Source organism: Fonsecaea erecta (genome assembly GCF_001651985.1).
Source record: "Fonsecaea erecta strain CBS 125763 chromosome Unknown Scaff2, whole genome shotgun sequence".
In the NCBI taxonomy this organism is placed as follows: domain Eukaryota; kingdom Fungi; phylum Ascomycota; class Eurotiomycetes; order Chaetothyriales; family Herpotrichiellaceae; genus Fonsecaea; species Fonsecaea erecta.
The window spans coordinates 2,767,435-2,782,052 of NW_017387245.1; the positions used below are offsets into that span (position 1 = coordinate 2,767,435).

General features: G+C 52.9%; 8 protein-coding genes across 8 annotated transcripts; 6 read left to right on the forward strand and 2 right to left on the reverse strand.

The window, feature by feature from the left end:
- Positions 1 to 598: 598 nt before the first annotated feature.
- Positions 599 to 2,148, forward strand: AYL99_02755 (calcium/calmodulin-dependent protein kinase; the record flags this gene model as incomplete). The annotated part of the gene is made up of 4 exons (XM_018834271.1): positions 599 to 659; positions 794 to 1,053; positions 1,106 to 1,262; positions 1,319 to 2,148. The coding sequence occupies 4 exons, from the start codon at positions 599 to 601 to the stop codon at positions 2,146 to 2,148; spliced, it is 1,308 nt and encodes a 435-aa protein (XP_018696895.1).
- A 645-nt stretch (positions 2,149 to 2,793) lies between these two features.
- AYL99_02756 (hypothetical protein) lies at positions 2,794 to 3,767 on the forward strand (the record flags this gene model as incomplete). The annotated part of the gene is made up of 2 exons (XM_018834272.1): positions 2,794 to 3,437; positions 3,566 to 3,767. 2 exons carry the CDS (start codon positions 2,794 to 2,796, stop codon positions 3,765 to 3,767), a joined length of 846 nt encoding a protein of 281 aa, XP_018696896.1.
- A 407-nt stretch (positions 3,768 to 4,174) lies between these two features.
- Positions 4,175 to 5,035, forward strand: AYL99_02757 (hypothetical protein; the record flags this gene model as incomplete). The annotated part of the gene is made up of 1 exon (XM_018834273.1): positions 4,175 to 5,035. The coding sequence occupies one exon, from the start codon at positions 4,175 to 4,177 to the stop codon at positions 5,033 to 5,035; it is 861 nt and encodes a 286-aa protein (XP_018696897.1).
- Positions 5,036 to 5,770: 735 nt separating this feature from the next.
- On the reverse strand, positions 5,771 to 7,043 carry AYL99_02758 (hypothetical protein; the record flags this gene model as incomplete). Its single annotated transcript, XM_018834274.1, has 2 exons — positions 5,771 to 6,949; positions 7,020 to 7,043. 2 exons carry the CDS (start codon positions 7,041 to 7,043, stop codon positions 5,771 to 5,773), a joined length of 1,203 nt encoding a protein of 400 aa, XP_018696898.1.
- A 940-nt stretch (positions 7,044 to 7,983) lies between these two features.
- On the forward strand, positions 7,984 to 8,943 carry AYL99_02759 (hypothetical protein; the record flags this gene model as incomplete). The annotated part of the gene is made up of 1 exon (XM_018834275.1): positions 7,984 to 8,943. One exon carries the CDS (start codon positions 7,984 to 7,986, stop codon positions 8,941 to 8,943), a length of 960 nt encoding a protein of 319 aa, XP_018696899.1.
- A 427-nt stretch (positions 8,944 to 9,370) lies between these two features.
- AYL99_02760 (rRNA-processing protein cgrA) lies at positions 9,371 to 9,816 on the reverse strand (the record flags this gene model as incomplete). Its single annotated transcript, XM_018834276.1, has 2 exons — positions 9,371 to 9,657; positions 9,708 to 9,816. 2 exons carry the CDS (start codon positions 9,814 to 9,816, stop codon positions 9,371 to 9,373), a joined length of 396 nt encoding a protein of 131 aa, XP_018696900.1.
- A 663-nt stretch (positions 9,817 to 10,479) lies between these two features.
- AYL99_02761 (hypothetical protein) lies at positions 10,480 to 11,556 on the forward strand (the record flags this gene model as incomplete). Its single annotated transcript, XM_018834277.1, has 1 exon — positions 10,480 to 11,556. The coding sequence occupies one exon, from the start codon at positions 10,480 to 10,482 to the stop codon at positions 11,554 to 11,556; it is 1,077 nt and encodes a 358-aa protein (XP_018696901.1).
- A 1,924-nt stretch (positions 11,557 to 13,480) lies between these two features.
- Positions 13,481 to 14,108, forward strand: AYL99_02762 (hypothetical protein; the record flags this gene model as incomplete). The annotated part of the gene is made up of 3 exons (XM_018834278.1): positions 13,481 to 13,634; positions 13,688 to 13,977; positions 14,046 to 14,108. 3 exons carry the CDS (start codon positions 13,481 to 13,483, stop codon positions 14,106 to 14,108), a joined length of 507 nt encoding a protein of 168 aa, XP_018696902.1.
- Positions 14,109 to 14,618: the final 510 nt, after the last annotated feature.

The following is a 14,618-nucleotide window of genomic DNA, read 5'->3' on the forward strand; positions in this document are numbered from 1 at the left end:
TGGTGGTCGCACAAATATTCTGTTGATATAGAGCAGGCAGAGAGGCTTGTATAGACCCCAAAACGGACCTATTGGGCCACGTGACTAGCGCTATGTCGCATTGGGCAGTAGTTTACGCCCAGGACCCACTTAGACAACCTCAGCTGGGAGCTTGAATCCTCCAGCTCGTCTCTCGTCTGCTCCGCCACAAAATGGCCCCCAAAAGATTCCAGGAATGAGGGCGACTCCTGCCAGCGAAAACTGCAACTTCCACTCCTTTTCAGTACTTATTTTCCTCCTGACTCGGATCAACGTGTCTGCACAGATCGTATCTCCAGGCCCTCACCATTTCTGTACTCTTGTCCTACTTCTCTCGTGGTGTTCTATTCATCCAGCCTCAATCGCTGTCAGCCCCGACACGCCTACCCCGCAGTCCCTCGAAGACTCGTACGTGCGGCTGTGCTCACGTCGCGAGACAGGATAAAACCCTACAGGCATACCATTTTCTCCTGCCCCTTGGGCCCTTCACTGCAAGACCAGATTCTCTTTTCTCCATTGCTCAATTCCCGGAGGAGTCTAAGACCGTCTGCCCAGGCGTTGGCCTGAGAACATTGCAACCATGAGTGCATGTGAGTTTCTCTATGGCGCTAAACCGCGCCTCAGCACCTTTGTTCTCGACAGTTCGTCGGTGCTTTTGCGTGGCCCGATTTCTTTCTCTGTCCCTGGATTCCTGGATTCCAGCAGACATGTCTCGATCCTCTAAAAGGCTACCGATTTCTCGAAGGGCACCGAGGGCTGATCCTGTCATGAATAGTCACCGGTATGATGAACAAGCTGCAAGGCCAGCCCGACAGCTACGATAAGAAAGCCAAGTACCGTTTTGGAAAGACCCTGGGAGCGGGCACATATGGCATCGTTCGAGAAGCCGAAGTGGGTGGAGAGAAGGTCGCAATCAAGATCATCCTCAAAAAGAGTGTCAAGGGCAACGAGCAGATGGTATATGACGAGCTGCAGATGCTGCAGACCCTCCGCCACCCCCACATTGTTCGATTCGTGGACTGGTTTGAGTCTAGAGTAAGACTTGCTCTGTTGTGGGAAAATGCGCCGGGAGACTGACAAGAGGCAGGACAAATTCTACATTGTGACCGAGCTAGCCACTGGTGGAGAGTTGTTCGACCGCATTTGTGACAAGGGCAAGTTCACGGAGAAAGACGCCTCGCAGACTATTAAGCAGGTCCTCGAGGCGGTTGACTATCTCCACGAACGAAACATTGTCCACCGAGGTAGGGAGTATATGGCTTTTTGCTTTTTCGGATGCAGCCCTGATCGACTCGTGTAGATCTCAAGCCAGAAAACCTTCTCTATCTCACCAAAGATCCCAATTCGCAACTTGTTCTGGCCGACTTTGGCATCGCCAAAACTTTGGAAGGCCCAGGCGCTGTCCTGACCTCGATGGCGGGTTCTTTTGGCTACGCGGCCCCTGAAGTGATGCTCAAGCAAGGTCACGGCAAGGCTGTCGACATGTGGTCACTGGGAGTCATCACCTACACTCTGCTCTGCGGCTATTCTCCTTTCCGATCGGAGAACCTCGCAGATCTCGTGGACGAGTGTAAGAGCGGTCGGATTATCTTCCACGAGCGGTATTGGAAGGACGTCAGCAAGGATGCGAAAGAATTCATCTTGTCCCTGTTGCAGCCCGAACCCAAGCGACGGGCGACGAGCAAAGAAGCACTCAAACATATCTGGCTGACCGGTGAGACGGCTTCAGACCACGATCTCTTGCCGGAGATCAGATCATACCTGGCGAAGATGAAGTTGAAGCGCGGGATCGAGCTGGTCAAACTGGCCAACCGAATCGACGCTCTCAAAATGCAAGACGAAGAGGAACCCGGCTCGCCTGACGCCAACGACATTCCTGCTAATGCACAGAATGCTGCCGGGTTGGCTGTCAAAAATCAAGTCAGGGGAATTTCTCCTGGACGTGGCCTTGCCACGAATGAAACCGGAGAGAAGAGATCACTGAGCAACGCGGCAAAGAGTGCGATCTTTCGAGAGGTGGTTCTGGCCAAAGTCCGAGAGATGAAGGAAAAGGAAAAGACCGACAGGCTTGTTGCGGATATCACAAAGGAGCACGAAAGGAGAAAGAGTTTCTCCGGTTCACGATCTTGAGCGAGGACGGAGATATTGCCAGGAAGTTCTTGAGCGGCATGATGAGCTGGCCGTACCCAGATTGGTACTCTATCGACAGGTTGGGACGACATTTTTATTCACGGGAGCGCCACAGTACCCTGTTGTCAGCGGTGATGATGACGATGGCTGTCAGGATGTTTGATTCTTGCGCGATGGACACTCGGCTTTGATTTTCGGTGGCCCAAGGCCGCCTCTTATGCTGCGTGCTGAACGATCCAGAAGTGACTGCAGGCGTATCTTCAAAATTCACACTGTGTTTCACAAAGGGCGTAATGTCGATATTTCGTATTCGGACCGCTGACTGCAAAAAGTATCATATCCAGTCACCCAATGAAAGTAGCAACGATCTTCATCGGCGTGAGTTGCACCGAAGCCTGAGCAAGATATCTATGTATTGTAACATTCTCCTCACCTCAACAAACGTATATATAATCAGGTACGCTACTCTGACTGAGAGTAGGAATAGGAGCTATATTCTCCAGATACATTCCCTGTTTGTGTCAGCGCACCAGATTCGTCGTCTCCGATACGTACGTACCTCAGACACCCAGCTGAACTCTGCAATTCGCTCACCACCACCACCACCACATCCCTCTCTATTCCCAGCGGTGAATACATGTGCCAATGGCTCTCGAGTCATTCTTCCGAGATCGGGTCTACGCCGTCTCGGGTGGTGCAAGCGGAATCGGTCTGGCGACGACACAGCTCTTGCTGAAATACGGCGCCAAAGTCTCTGTGGGGGACATAAACATGCCCGAGAATCTCCTTGCCGACCTGGCTCGGGAGATTCCTCACACCACGGCGCCTGCCACCGATACCCCGGCAGAAGCAGCCGAGAAGAGCAAGTACATCCTTCTGAAAAAGGTCGACGTGCGGTCCCGCGAGGACGTCGAGTCGTGGATCGCCGAGACCGTGGAGCGATTCGGGACGCTGGACGGCGCGGCGAACCTCGCGGGCACGATCCCCCAGGACCACAACATCGGCGGCATCGAGGATGTCGACGACGAGCAGTGGCGGTTTGTCTTCGACGTCAACGTGCACGGCATGATGAACTGTCTGCGCGCACAGCTGAAGTACATCGGGCGAGACGGAAAAGATGGACGACGACGAGAAGGTGGGGCCGTCGTCACCGCGGGAAGTGGGCTGAGTCTGGAGGGCAGGGAGTATACGACGGCGTACACGGCGAGCAAACACGCCGTGCTGGGCATGACGAGGTGTGTGGCCAAGGAGGTGGGCAAAAGGGGAGTCCGGGTCAACTGTGTAGCGCCGTGAGTGATGAGTCTCCCCCCTACCATGCCTTTCCCCCTTTTTGCACTAGATGCTGCACGCACGAAGATGGAAAAGAGAGAGAGAGAGCATGCTGACTGCGCCCACAATAATTTGAAATGGTGCACAGGGGCTTCACAAACACGCCGCTGATGAAGCAATCCATGGCGATATCCGAGGGTTCGGCGTCGGCGGAGGACTTCTCGTCGACAGCGCTCGGCAGGATGGCACAGCCGGTGGAGATCGCAGACACGATCGTCTATCTGTTGAGTGACAAGGCAACATTCGTGACGGGAGCCTGTATTTCTGTCGATGGAGGTTGGCATTGTTGATTGATTGATCGATCGATCGACCAGCAATGGTGCTATTGGGGATTCTACATATTTCGTGTCCCAACCCTTGGACACCGACGGTGGTTCTGCTCCCGAGCAGAGGAGATGATATACGATGATTTGTCGTCATTGTAGCAGCCCTGATGGTTGAGATCGAGTCAGTAATCGTCTGTCTGATGCTGTATGAAATAATAGCAAAAGCAAATGAATGGGAGATCGGACGGTACTCAGCCTCGTGCATTGTCATTGGCGGACCGGCCAAGTCGCCGAGGTTGCTCGTAGTTTGCTCGGAGGCTCAAGTTCATCATATATCTCAATAAGCTGCATTCTCCTCCTCCTCCTCCTCCTTCTTCTTCTTGTTCTCTCACCTTGTCCCCGATCACACGCTTGGATGATGTGCTGCTGACATGTCGGCCCAGCGCGCGATCTGGCGTGCCTCTCGCGCCCTTGTTTCCCCCAGGTCGCCGGCCTTCGCACCCAGGAACTACTCCTCTGCCCCCCGAACCGCGACCGAGGAATCCAAGAGTGCGATCTCTCCTCGCTGGCTCTCAGACACAAAAGCCCGGATCGGACGATGTATCACCTTCGGCCTCTCACCGAAGCTCGTCGACGAAGCCGGCCATGTCCTCCAGGTCCTGGCCCGAGACTGGCGGGAGCTCGTCGCCGGCAGCGAGGGCTATCTGACGTCGGAGAAAAGAGCAGGCCTACACCGGCAGAACATCGTCTGGGGCGAGCAGGACTCCATGGGCCACGTGAACAACGTCATGTACGTTCGGTACGCCGAGAGCGGACGGTGCAATTGGATCCGCAACTACAGCGGACACATTGACCCGGTGCACAAGAGGCAGTGGGAAGAGCTGTTGACCTCGCGGGGCATTGGGCTGATCCTGAAGAGCATCACGGTCGATTTCAAGTTCCCCATGACGTGGCCCGACCGGATCTCGGTCTACCACAAGCTTCGGTCTCGGCCGGACGAGACGACAGAGTCCTTGATCCTGGATGTCTTGATCATGTCCGAAGTGCGCCAGCGGCCGGCAGCCAGGTGCCTGGAGGACATCGTGGTGTATGACTACAGAGTGGGCAAGAAGAGTACTCTGGAACCATTCATGCTCGCGCAGTTGAAGACGACGTTTGACCTGCAAGAGGCTGCAAAGAGGGAGAATCACACCAAGATCCAGTGGATCGAGGAACGCGTCCGGGCCCTCGAGACCGGGTCCTGGGATAGACATGATGCGAAGGAAGACTTTGGCGGCGCCGGAACGCAATGATCCACGAGCCACATTCGCATGAGAAGTGGCCACCCACCTGAAGACTGTGGTGTTCAGCAACCCTTGGCCCCAACTGGTCGATATTCCGTTGACAACGGCACGATTTCTGTGGTAGTGGCAGTGCAGGCCGACTGATCTTGGGTTGAAGACAAGCAACCTGCTCTCGGAGTCTCACTGCCTCAGCCTGGGTGCAGAGGCAAGCTCGTGTCGCGGGACTCGTTGTTCCGCAGTGTCTGGCCACTTCTTTTGATGGCCCAGTCATGGCGCCAGGTCTGCGCAAGGCCCAAAGCCCAAACGCGAGCAGTGCTGATCGTCAAGGACACGTCCGAAAAGGATGAAAAGTCGCACATCGCAAAACAGAGCAAAACGGTTTACCAAATTGCCCGACTTTTGTGGAGCAGAGGGTATTCAACTTATTAGAAGGCTCTGACACCCTTCAGACACGAGATATGATGTGATAGAAGGAGGAAATATACATTTATAGTCGACGTCAACCCTGGTAGGATGCACATGAGAAATGTGTGTGATATATTCAGTGTTGCAAATTGCCAACAGAAACTTACGCAGCCACGACATGTATGCGTGCCATTTATTTTCTGTCCATCAGTCCATGGCCTGTGTCGTATCCGTTATCCAACTCGATGGCTTCTGTCTACTCATCCCAAAACCGTTGACGCCCCAAAGCAGTTCGTTACCCAAACCGAGAGGGTTAATTAACAGGAATGTCCGCCACCGTTAGTCTTCCCGGCGGTGATTTCTCTTAATACTCCCGAACCTTTTCTTCAATCCTCCACTTAGCCTCTTCCCAATGCTTCCACTTCTCCCGAGCCCCTCGCCGTCGTCCCATCCTGATCGATCTGCAGTGGGCGGAACAGGGCCGCTCGAGCTCCTGTTGCGACTCTTCATTTCGATCCCGGTATTGCCGTTGGCCTTCTGCTGCTCGTCCGAGATCTTGTGCTCTTTGAGAGCCTTTTCCAAACTATAACTTGGTTCCCCTTTGCCCTTGACATCGTGTGGGTCATATTGCATGCCCGGCCATCGTTTATATGCCCCTCCTTCCGGGCCGCCTTCAATCATCATATTGTCACCTTCTTCGTAGTTGTAGACGTTGCCGTTACGATCCATATTTCCTGGAGCGTATGCTGCAACTCCGTCGAGTGGTCTGTGGCCCCTGACAGAGTCAACGATTTTCTCTCTCGGCGTTGCTTTCAGAGCTTCCGCGTTAGAATCGGCCACAGCCGCCAGTGGACTGTTCACTGAGTTGTTACGCGCGAACAAGGTAGCATCGTATGGACCGCCGTGGTGATAGGCCCCGCCACCCGTCATGTCGAGGCTGTCAATGGTGTCCGGTGGAATGTGGTGTTTTCGGGTCGCGTGACGCGCCCGATCTGCCACGGCTTTCTCCCTCGTCAGAGTATCGAGAGGGCGGTGGGACTTATCTCCTGGGTAGCGCTCCGACAGGGAGCTCCCGCGTCGACGACGACCGCTACCACCGTGGGGACTCGAGTGGCCTTCATTCCCAAAAGCCTCTTGTCTATGGCCAGGGGAGCGAGGCGTTTGGGGAGACCGTGGAGATTGAGGAGACTGTGGATACTGGTTTGTGCCGAACGGAGAGGTCGCTGAGGGCGGTGGTGAAGGATACGACTGCGGAGGGTACGGGCCCTTGCTGCTCGAAATAGGAGAATAGCCATTGCTGTTCAGGGAAGCAGACCGTTTGATCTCAGTCGTGGTACTGTTGGAAATGGAGTTCTTGCGATAGGGATTTGTCTTTGAGAGGCGCCTTCCAACCAGTTGCTTCGATTGAGGGGAAGGCTTGACTGGAGCGACCGTCGCACCGGGTCGGAAGGTGTTTCCTGGGCCATCTTCTTGAGAAGGATCGGGTGCGTTTAATGGGTCAAGCAGGTACTTAGTAGCCTGAAGTAGAACGAGTATCAGCCTTGCGCCCGCCTGATTCATTGAGAGGTGCGCCTGGACAGCTACATACCCAATTCTTGTCGCCGGTATCCATGGTGTGAGCTCATACATACGCGGATTCGCGGATTGGAAAGAAGTCTCGACGAGCAGTCCTGAGGAGAGATGGGAAGAATAAGGGAGTCGGGAAACAGCTATCTCTGCTTACACAAAGCGAAAAGGTTAAGAGGAATTCTTCCTACAGCTGGTATCATTGGAGCTTTGAAGGAAGCAGAACGGAGTAGGCGGGCAACCAACCCTGCTGCCGATGTCATGGTGGAGTGCAGCCTGAACCGGAGGGCCACCTCCCAGCAGGGGGTTAGCGGGGCTGTTCGCAGCCAACAGGTCTGGACTCCAGGGTGCAAAATGGGGGGTTTGTAGGCACCAAAGCCACCCTGTCATTGGGCTTGTGCCTCGACGTCATCCACTAAATTAAGACCCCGAGGTCCAAGGGTGCCTGGGAGTTTAGCTCTGGTGCAGTCACGACAACTTCTTTACTGAGCACAGAGACTGCTATCACTAACTAACTACATCACGACAACGACAACGCCGAATCACTGTCCACATAGTCCCTATGCAGGTGCTCTATGCCAAAGCTCTGGGAAAAGACAGCTTTATGCATGAGAGCTTGTTTCTCCGGTCATCCCGTCCCGAAGCTCCTACGGATTCTTTGATTTGCACCTGTGATTTTCCCCTACGGAAACGACTAGCGGACAATAATATGCACAACTGAGACATTGTCCTCGTCACCACCTTATCATTATTTCCACCTGCATTTTCAGCTACCACGCGTCAACACCCTCCAGCGGACCCTTTATCTCTGATCATCACTGTGTCCAAGCATCTCAACCTGCTCGAACCCCTGCCGGACACCAACTGTATCCACACCCAGGGAATATCTCATCCTATTATCAAGCTTCGATGCCCGGCTTGGCAGGCACATTTGCCCTTGTGCCATGTGCCTTTCTCACTGCAGGCTCTGTTACTGAAACTTGATCATGGTCCTGGTCGAATACCCGGATTCAAGCTCTGAGAGTGGAGATCAAGATACAGCAACAAAGCACATCGAGCAAAGAAGTGGGAAACGGAAGGCTGAGCACATTGAACAAGGAGGACCGGAATCCAGCAGGGCCAAACCGCCTCCGCCTCCGCCACCATTACCAAGCTCGTTTCACTCGCTTTATGCAACCAACGTAAGAAGTTCGACCACCGACGACCCTTCCTTGCACGCCGGTCGCACGCGTCAGGTACCCCATGCGGTAGGTAACTGGCCCACCCACATCTACCTTGAGTGGTATCCGTCAAGGTGCTGGCTCGGGATCCTCGATAGAGTGATACAGAGTGCAGGTCTAGCAGTAGGACCAGCACAAGAAGACTCGAAACCCCATGTACACAGCTTTCTCCGCTCCGAGTTGGGCGTACAGTTACCACTTCATATCAGTCTATCTGCTCCTCTCGTCTTGAAAACGGAGCAGAGGGACCCATTCCAAACCCACCTCGAATCAAGGCTGAGGCAGGGCCGTATCAAGCCATTCACGGTCCAGGTGTCGGGACTGGACTGGGTAGCGAATCACGATAAAACAAGGTTCTTCTTGGTCTTGAAACTCATGAAGCCAGGAGACGATGAACTAAACAGGTTGCTGTCAATATGTAATGCAATTGCTCGGCAATTCAGCCTGCCCCGACTATACGAAGAGCGGTGTGACACTCCGGCACGCCTCCAGTCCCAGCCGCCGAGCAAGACAATACGCGAGATGGCTGATAAGTCCGATGCTTTTCATATCAGTATAGCATGGACCCTTGTCGAGCCCGATTATCACGCCAGGCAAGAGCTCCACCGGCTTGCAGATGACAAGTTGCGAGTTCTGAAAGTGAGCTTCCCACGTTTAAAGCTCAAAATCGGGAATTCTGTGATCGATAGTCCTTTCGCAACCAGCTATGAAGGAGAGGAATCATAACAAGCATGCCGATTTTCATGAGGGATGGGAGACTTCTCGCCTTCCTCTTCTCATAACGCAATATTTGTCTCCTATTGTCCTGCGTAAGCTCAGTTGCGTACACACGCTTCCCAAGCATTTGGCTCCTGGACTTGCAGTGATTTTATGACTGGATTTCTGGGCACGGACAAGGTCTCTCGAGTTTGGAATTCCCTCAACACCGTCAAGTCGTCTCGCATGGGCACTCGGTGGTATAGCATCTTGCTGGCAAGTGACCGGTTCGCAGCTAGACACGAACAAGCCCTATGGGCAGTCGTGACTATGTCGAGAAGCTTTGCTGTGCCTTCCTCCATGGCTTGCGAGGAGTCAGTTGATGGGGAACCCCATCAAATTCGATAGATATTCGTGACTGAAATGTGGATTGTGCTTTTCGCCAGAAAGGAGTTCCTCAACTCTTCAACAGCTTATTCCTCTTTTCTCTCCGCTTCCTCCTCTCGACCACTTTCTTGTGCATTTTCTCCGCCATCTTCTCATAGCGCTCCTTCTCCTCTTTAGCTTTCCGCCTGTCCTTAATTGCTTGGATGCGTCGATTTCGCTCGGCCACTTTTTCTTCTCTCATTTCTTGTTCGCGTGCCTTGGTGGCTTGTTTGAGTGTCTCCAGTTCTTTCCGTTTGGCAAAGCTCGTCTGGCCGGCAGTCGGGCGGAACGGCTTTTTCGGAGCATGCCAATTCTTGCCTGTTGCTGAAGTGAGTTTCAGAGAATAGACCCCAACAGATGCACCGTACCATTGACTCTCATTCCAATCTTTGGCACAGGTTCGGTCGTGGCTTTGGTCGCGGAAGGTTCTGCGGCGGTCATTGGGGCCGCAGCTGGTGATAGCTGGACGACAGACATATTTCCAGTTTTCGTCTCTTCTAGCCGTGGGCATTTGCAATAACAGCACTCTTCAAAGCTCAAACTCTGAGGGTGGCCCTCATTGAACGGAGCACAGCGAGGATCTCGAATGGAGGTTGCGGTGGAGGCTGGCAAAATATTTCTTATCTTATCGAGAATTACGCCGAGCCTGAAACAGCCATGTATGATGCAGTCAATTTTTTGTCAAAAACTAGTGCGATCCTAGCAATGGCTTGGCCTCTGGTCCTGTTTTGACACTGTCAGACGTGTGGCCGTTTTTGCACATGAGGCTTTTCCATCATCTCCATTTTGCCCGCCAAATATTTTTTTTGCCCCTGGCTCCACCCCTCAAACATAACTGTCTGGACCCCTCGAATGTGAGGCTACAAAGAGGAATGCGACTCTTCATGGTCCTTCTTGAGCTGCAGCCCTCCCTTCCTGCTCTAAGTCAGCAGTCTTATGCTTGATCGTCAACGTCAAATATCCTCGAGTCCAATCTACTGCCAGTCCGTTTGCTGGTGAGTCACTCCGCTTTATATTCGGCTCCATTTTTGGCGCACGACACCGCTCTTCTCTCGCTTTAGAGAGCCCCTCTCACATACATACAACAATATGTTACTACGATAACCTTTCTTGATCCTCCTCCTCACACGTATTCTCTGCATGGCAGCCTTCAAAGATGAGCTGCAGTCAGTCTCTGGCTTCAACCAGAGCAACGGTCACAATGCTAGCACGTCGACCCACCAACAATCGGAGCTACTGCTCACCCCTCCAAGCCAGAGCCTGGAAGCGCTGAAGGACATAGTCTATGGATCAACAGCTGGAATACTGGGGAAATTCGTTGAATACCCGTTTGACACGGTCAAGGTCCGGCTTCAATCCCAATCCCACGAACCTGGCGCAGTCCCGCGGTTGCACGGGCCCTTCGATGCCTTCTCTGCTGCATTTCGGTCGCCCGAGGGGCCTCTTGTGTCTTTATACAGAGGTATCAGTGCGCCTTTACTCGGCGCCGCAATAGAAACATCCTCCCTGTTCTTCAGCTATCGAATCGCCCAGGACATTGTTGTGAGAGCATCTCCATCCCTCCGCGCGCAACGAGATCGAAACCCTCATGGCAAGATTGAACTCCCTTTTTCATACCTCCTGGCCTGCGGTGCCGCCTCAGGAGCGTTCACGTCGCTCCTCCTCACACCTATCGAACTCATAAAATGCAAGATGCAAGTCCCCTTGGCCCCATCCAACCTTGCTTCCAAGTTGGGATACACAACGACTCGCCCACTTGGCCCAATGCAACTCATCACCACAATTTTCCGTAGCCAAGGGCTTCTCGGCTTCTGGCATGGGCAGTTGGGCACACTCATTCGGGAAACAGGCGGTTCGGCTGCATGGTTCGGCTCTTACGAAGGTGTTAAGATGCTGTTCCTCCGTTCGGATCCTAGTGTGAATCATGTATCAGACGTTAAAGTGTGGCAGCAGATGGTTGCAGGAGCAGCGGCAGGGATGTCGTACAACTTTGTTTTCTACCCGGCGGATACGATCAAGTCACGCATGCAGACGTCCAGCACTGAAGTCACCTCTGGACCAAACAGATTAACGTTTCTTTCGACAGGCCGGGCGTTATGGCGTGAGCAGGGAGTGAAGGGATTTTATCGAGGCTGCGGAATCACGGTTTTCCGCGCGGCACCAAGTTCAGCGATCATTTTCAGCATCTACGAGGCGTTACGGAGGTATCTCGGTTGATAACCTGCATATTAACGACACGACAAGGACCGACGGATTATTCTCTCCCTCCACGAGTGCCCTTCAGCAGGCTGGAAGCAAACCAGCAGGAGGCGGCCAAAGAAGCTTCCACCACCGTGAGCACAGAACAACCTTTTCCACATCGGAGCTAGGCGAAAAGGTTATGGGATCCAGGACGTCTTGGGTTCCACCTTGACCCAGTTCATTTCAGTGAGAGTCAACACGGACACGTGGAATGAACCGGCCCAGTCATCGTCTATGTGCCAGCTTCCAAAAAGACGATTTGACACCAAGATATACCTTTGATTTGACATGGGTGGCTTCAGGCCAAAAAGGACCCGTTAGCACGATCAAAATCTTGCAGCAAATTCAAGAAAAGTTCATGCATGCATAAAAAGGCGAAACTAGATATCCACATGGACATATAACGGATTGGGTTCTGTCACCAGAGCATATTTCCAACGATGCATGAAGGCGGTTATGGGCATTCTCTGAGCTAGCTCCACTACCACCGCCTTGAATACCCAAAGCCTTTGGCTATCAGTGTCTTCTTCATGTCCTTTTGTACCGCCCACAAAACTATGTGCCATTGCCTACTCGAAACATACGGTCTTGTTTTCGTAACAGCTCGTGCAAACGGCTTTTCCTCACCGCGTACGGTCCGTCGCCATTGCTGGATTCCAGCTGTCATCGATTGGTATTCGTAAATTAAATTATGTGACATTTGAGCTGGATTGCACCGAGGCAGTCGAGAGGCAGGTCCAGTACAGTCTGTCTCGCCACCACAGAAGAGCAGCCGTGCCTCCACTTCTTGAGCCTGGCCTCAGCTGGACGCCGGCGTGCATGCACGCTGCTTACGACTCTCTTCGGACACCAGACAGTTGATGGCAAAGGTACGCACTTTCGTGAAAGAAGATTTAGCCAAGGCGGCGAGAAAGCTTCGGTTGCTTTTTTACTCCTGCCATACTTGAATGGGCAGTGGAGAAACATGCTGAAATGAGCAAGACGGCGTTCCTGGGGTACGGACTTGTGGGAAGAAACAAACCAGGGGTGTTGAGGGCCCAGAACCACAATCGATGCCCGTGGGGTGGCTCTACCCATTTGTGGCCTCAGGGGCGAGCCTCGCCTAACGCAGACAGACCTGGTTGGGCTCGATCTTTCTGCGTAGATTCTTTTCGACCTCCAAGATCCAGCTGGCGCCACAACCGCCTCCGCAACCATTGTACCGAGTACTCATGACCCGGTAATCGAGAATGCGGTACATTTTCAGAGCTAGACTGCTTTGGTGCCAGCACAGTGTGTTCCGGTCCAATCTTCGCATACCTGTGGGTGCCTCACCGACAGGCAGGTTTAGCATCGCGCGATCTCAGTCTTTTTGCAACCTCTCGAAGAACCCCGTTCTTCCTCAATCTGTCTCAAACATGCAGATCCAGTCTCCTGGACAGGCGGCAAATGCATACGCGAAGACAAGCTTGTTCCAAACATGGCAGGTGGTCACTTAGACTCTACCTTAGCGGGTATCCAGCTTATGGCAACCCCGAGCTCAAATTTCACCGACTACTGTTCCTCCTCGCATCGCAAAGCACTACTTTTGGTCTCTCAGGGTCTTGCATCCCGGCCAGAACGTGCAGGCGTCAAAAGATCGAGCTGAAAGGAATGGCCTCGTTGCCTAAAAGACTATCTAGATACCATGTGGTTCCTCCTAAGCAGTCACGACGACCTCTTTCCTGCAATCGCCTCATCGTCTCCGGACCTCCTGTCTCCTCGATATACGGGAGCTGGATGGTCTAGATTGTCAGAAAATGGCACTTAGCATGAGGTCTGAATATAATAAAAGGACGAGGTAATATCGACTGAGCTCGGATCATAACACTCTTGTCTGACCACCACTCCAAGCTGCATATCATTCGTGGCCGCCATAATCATGAAATTCATCATCCTTCTTTATGTGGCTATTGCCTCTATTACCACTGCCGCCAGCAATGTCTGCCACTCAGGGATTTACGCACTTTTAGCACCTCTCGCTGGCTACCCCCCTGCACAAAGTTATTGCTCAGCGCACTATCCCCCAACAACCGGTATTGCCCTCTTAAGTCTTCCACGGCTGGTGAGGAAACTGATAGTTGTCTAGTGACTGTTTCGACCAGCTTCATCAGCAAGAAGAAATTCAGATTTGCGCGAGCCACACCTGCTGCAGAACTCGAAGATGTCGTTCTCGACAAACGCCAGCAGACCACCACTAGGCCTCATACGACCACCACTACGCCACATACGACCACAACTACGCCTCATACGACCACCACTACGCCTCACACGACCACCACAACCCAGGACCCTAAGGCAGCCCAGTGGTCGAGCTTTGTGAAGACGGCGGGAAGCATTATCTCCACCTTCTGCCAATGCATTGAGAGTCATCCCACGGTAAGTAGCCCTTTCACTCAGTTCCTCCTTCCCGATCTTCCATCCACATCTCGCTCACCAGCTCTCAGGTCGGCGTTCCTCCTCCGTCGACAATTCCGACAACAACGCCGTCAACGACCACGCCTGTTTAGTCTGTGGAACCAATTCTGGTAGAGATGTCCTCAACCCTCCAAAGAACCTACGTGAACAGGCTTTCCCCGGATCCATTCTAACACTTAGTCCACAACTCACCACAATATGGATCTTTGCGGAAGGGCTTGTCCTAAGACTGCAGACGTGCATCATCCATCACTGCGGGGATTTTGAAGTGGAAGACTCGTCTTGCAGATCCAGGGACCTAGGTCACTTCAGATATAGAGATGTCTAAAAATAGCAGGATAGTGAATTCGTTCTGGAATACCGATTGACATGGTAACTGCGTTGATATTTGGGACTTGTTCAAGTCTTGATATTTCTCTTAAACTGTTGTAGTTGGAGTCGTTACCAGTGATGTGGCTTTGCAGCACATCGCCTTTTCAGATTATCCACATGCTTGCACGATATATCAAGACGTTGTTGTATTGTGATTGAACACCGGGCTTCACCACCAGTGTCTCTCTTACAGTAGCAAAATATCTTGGCGCGAACAAGGCTCCAGTGCG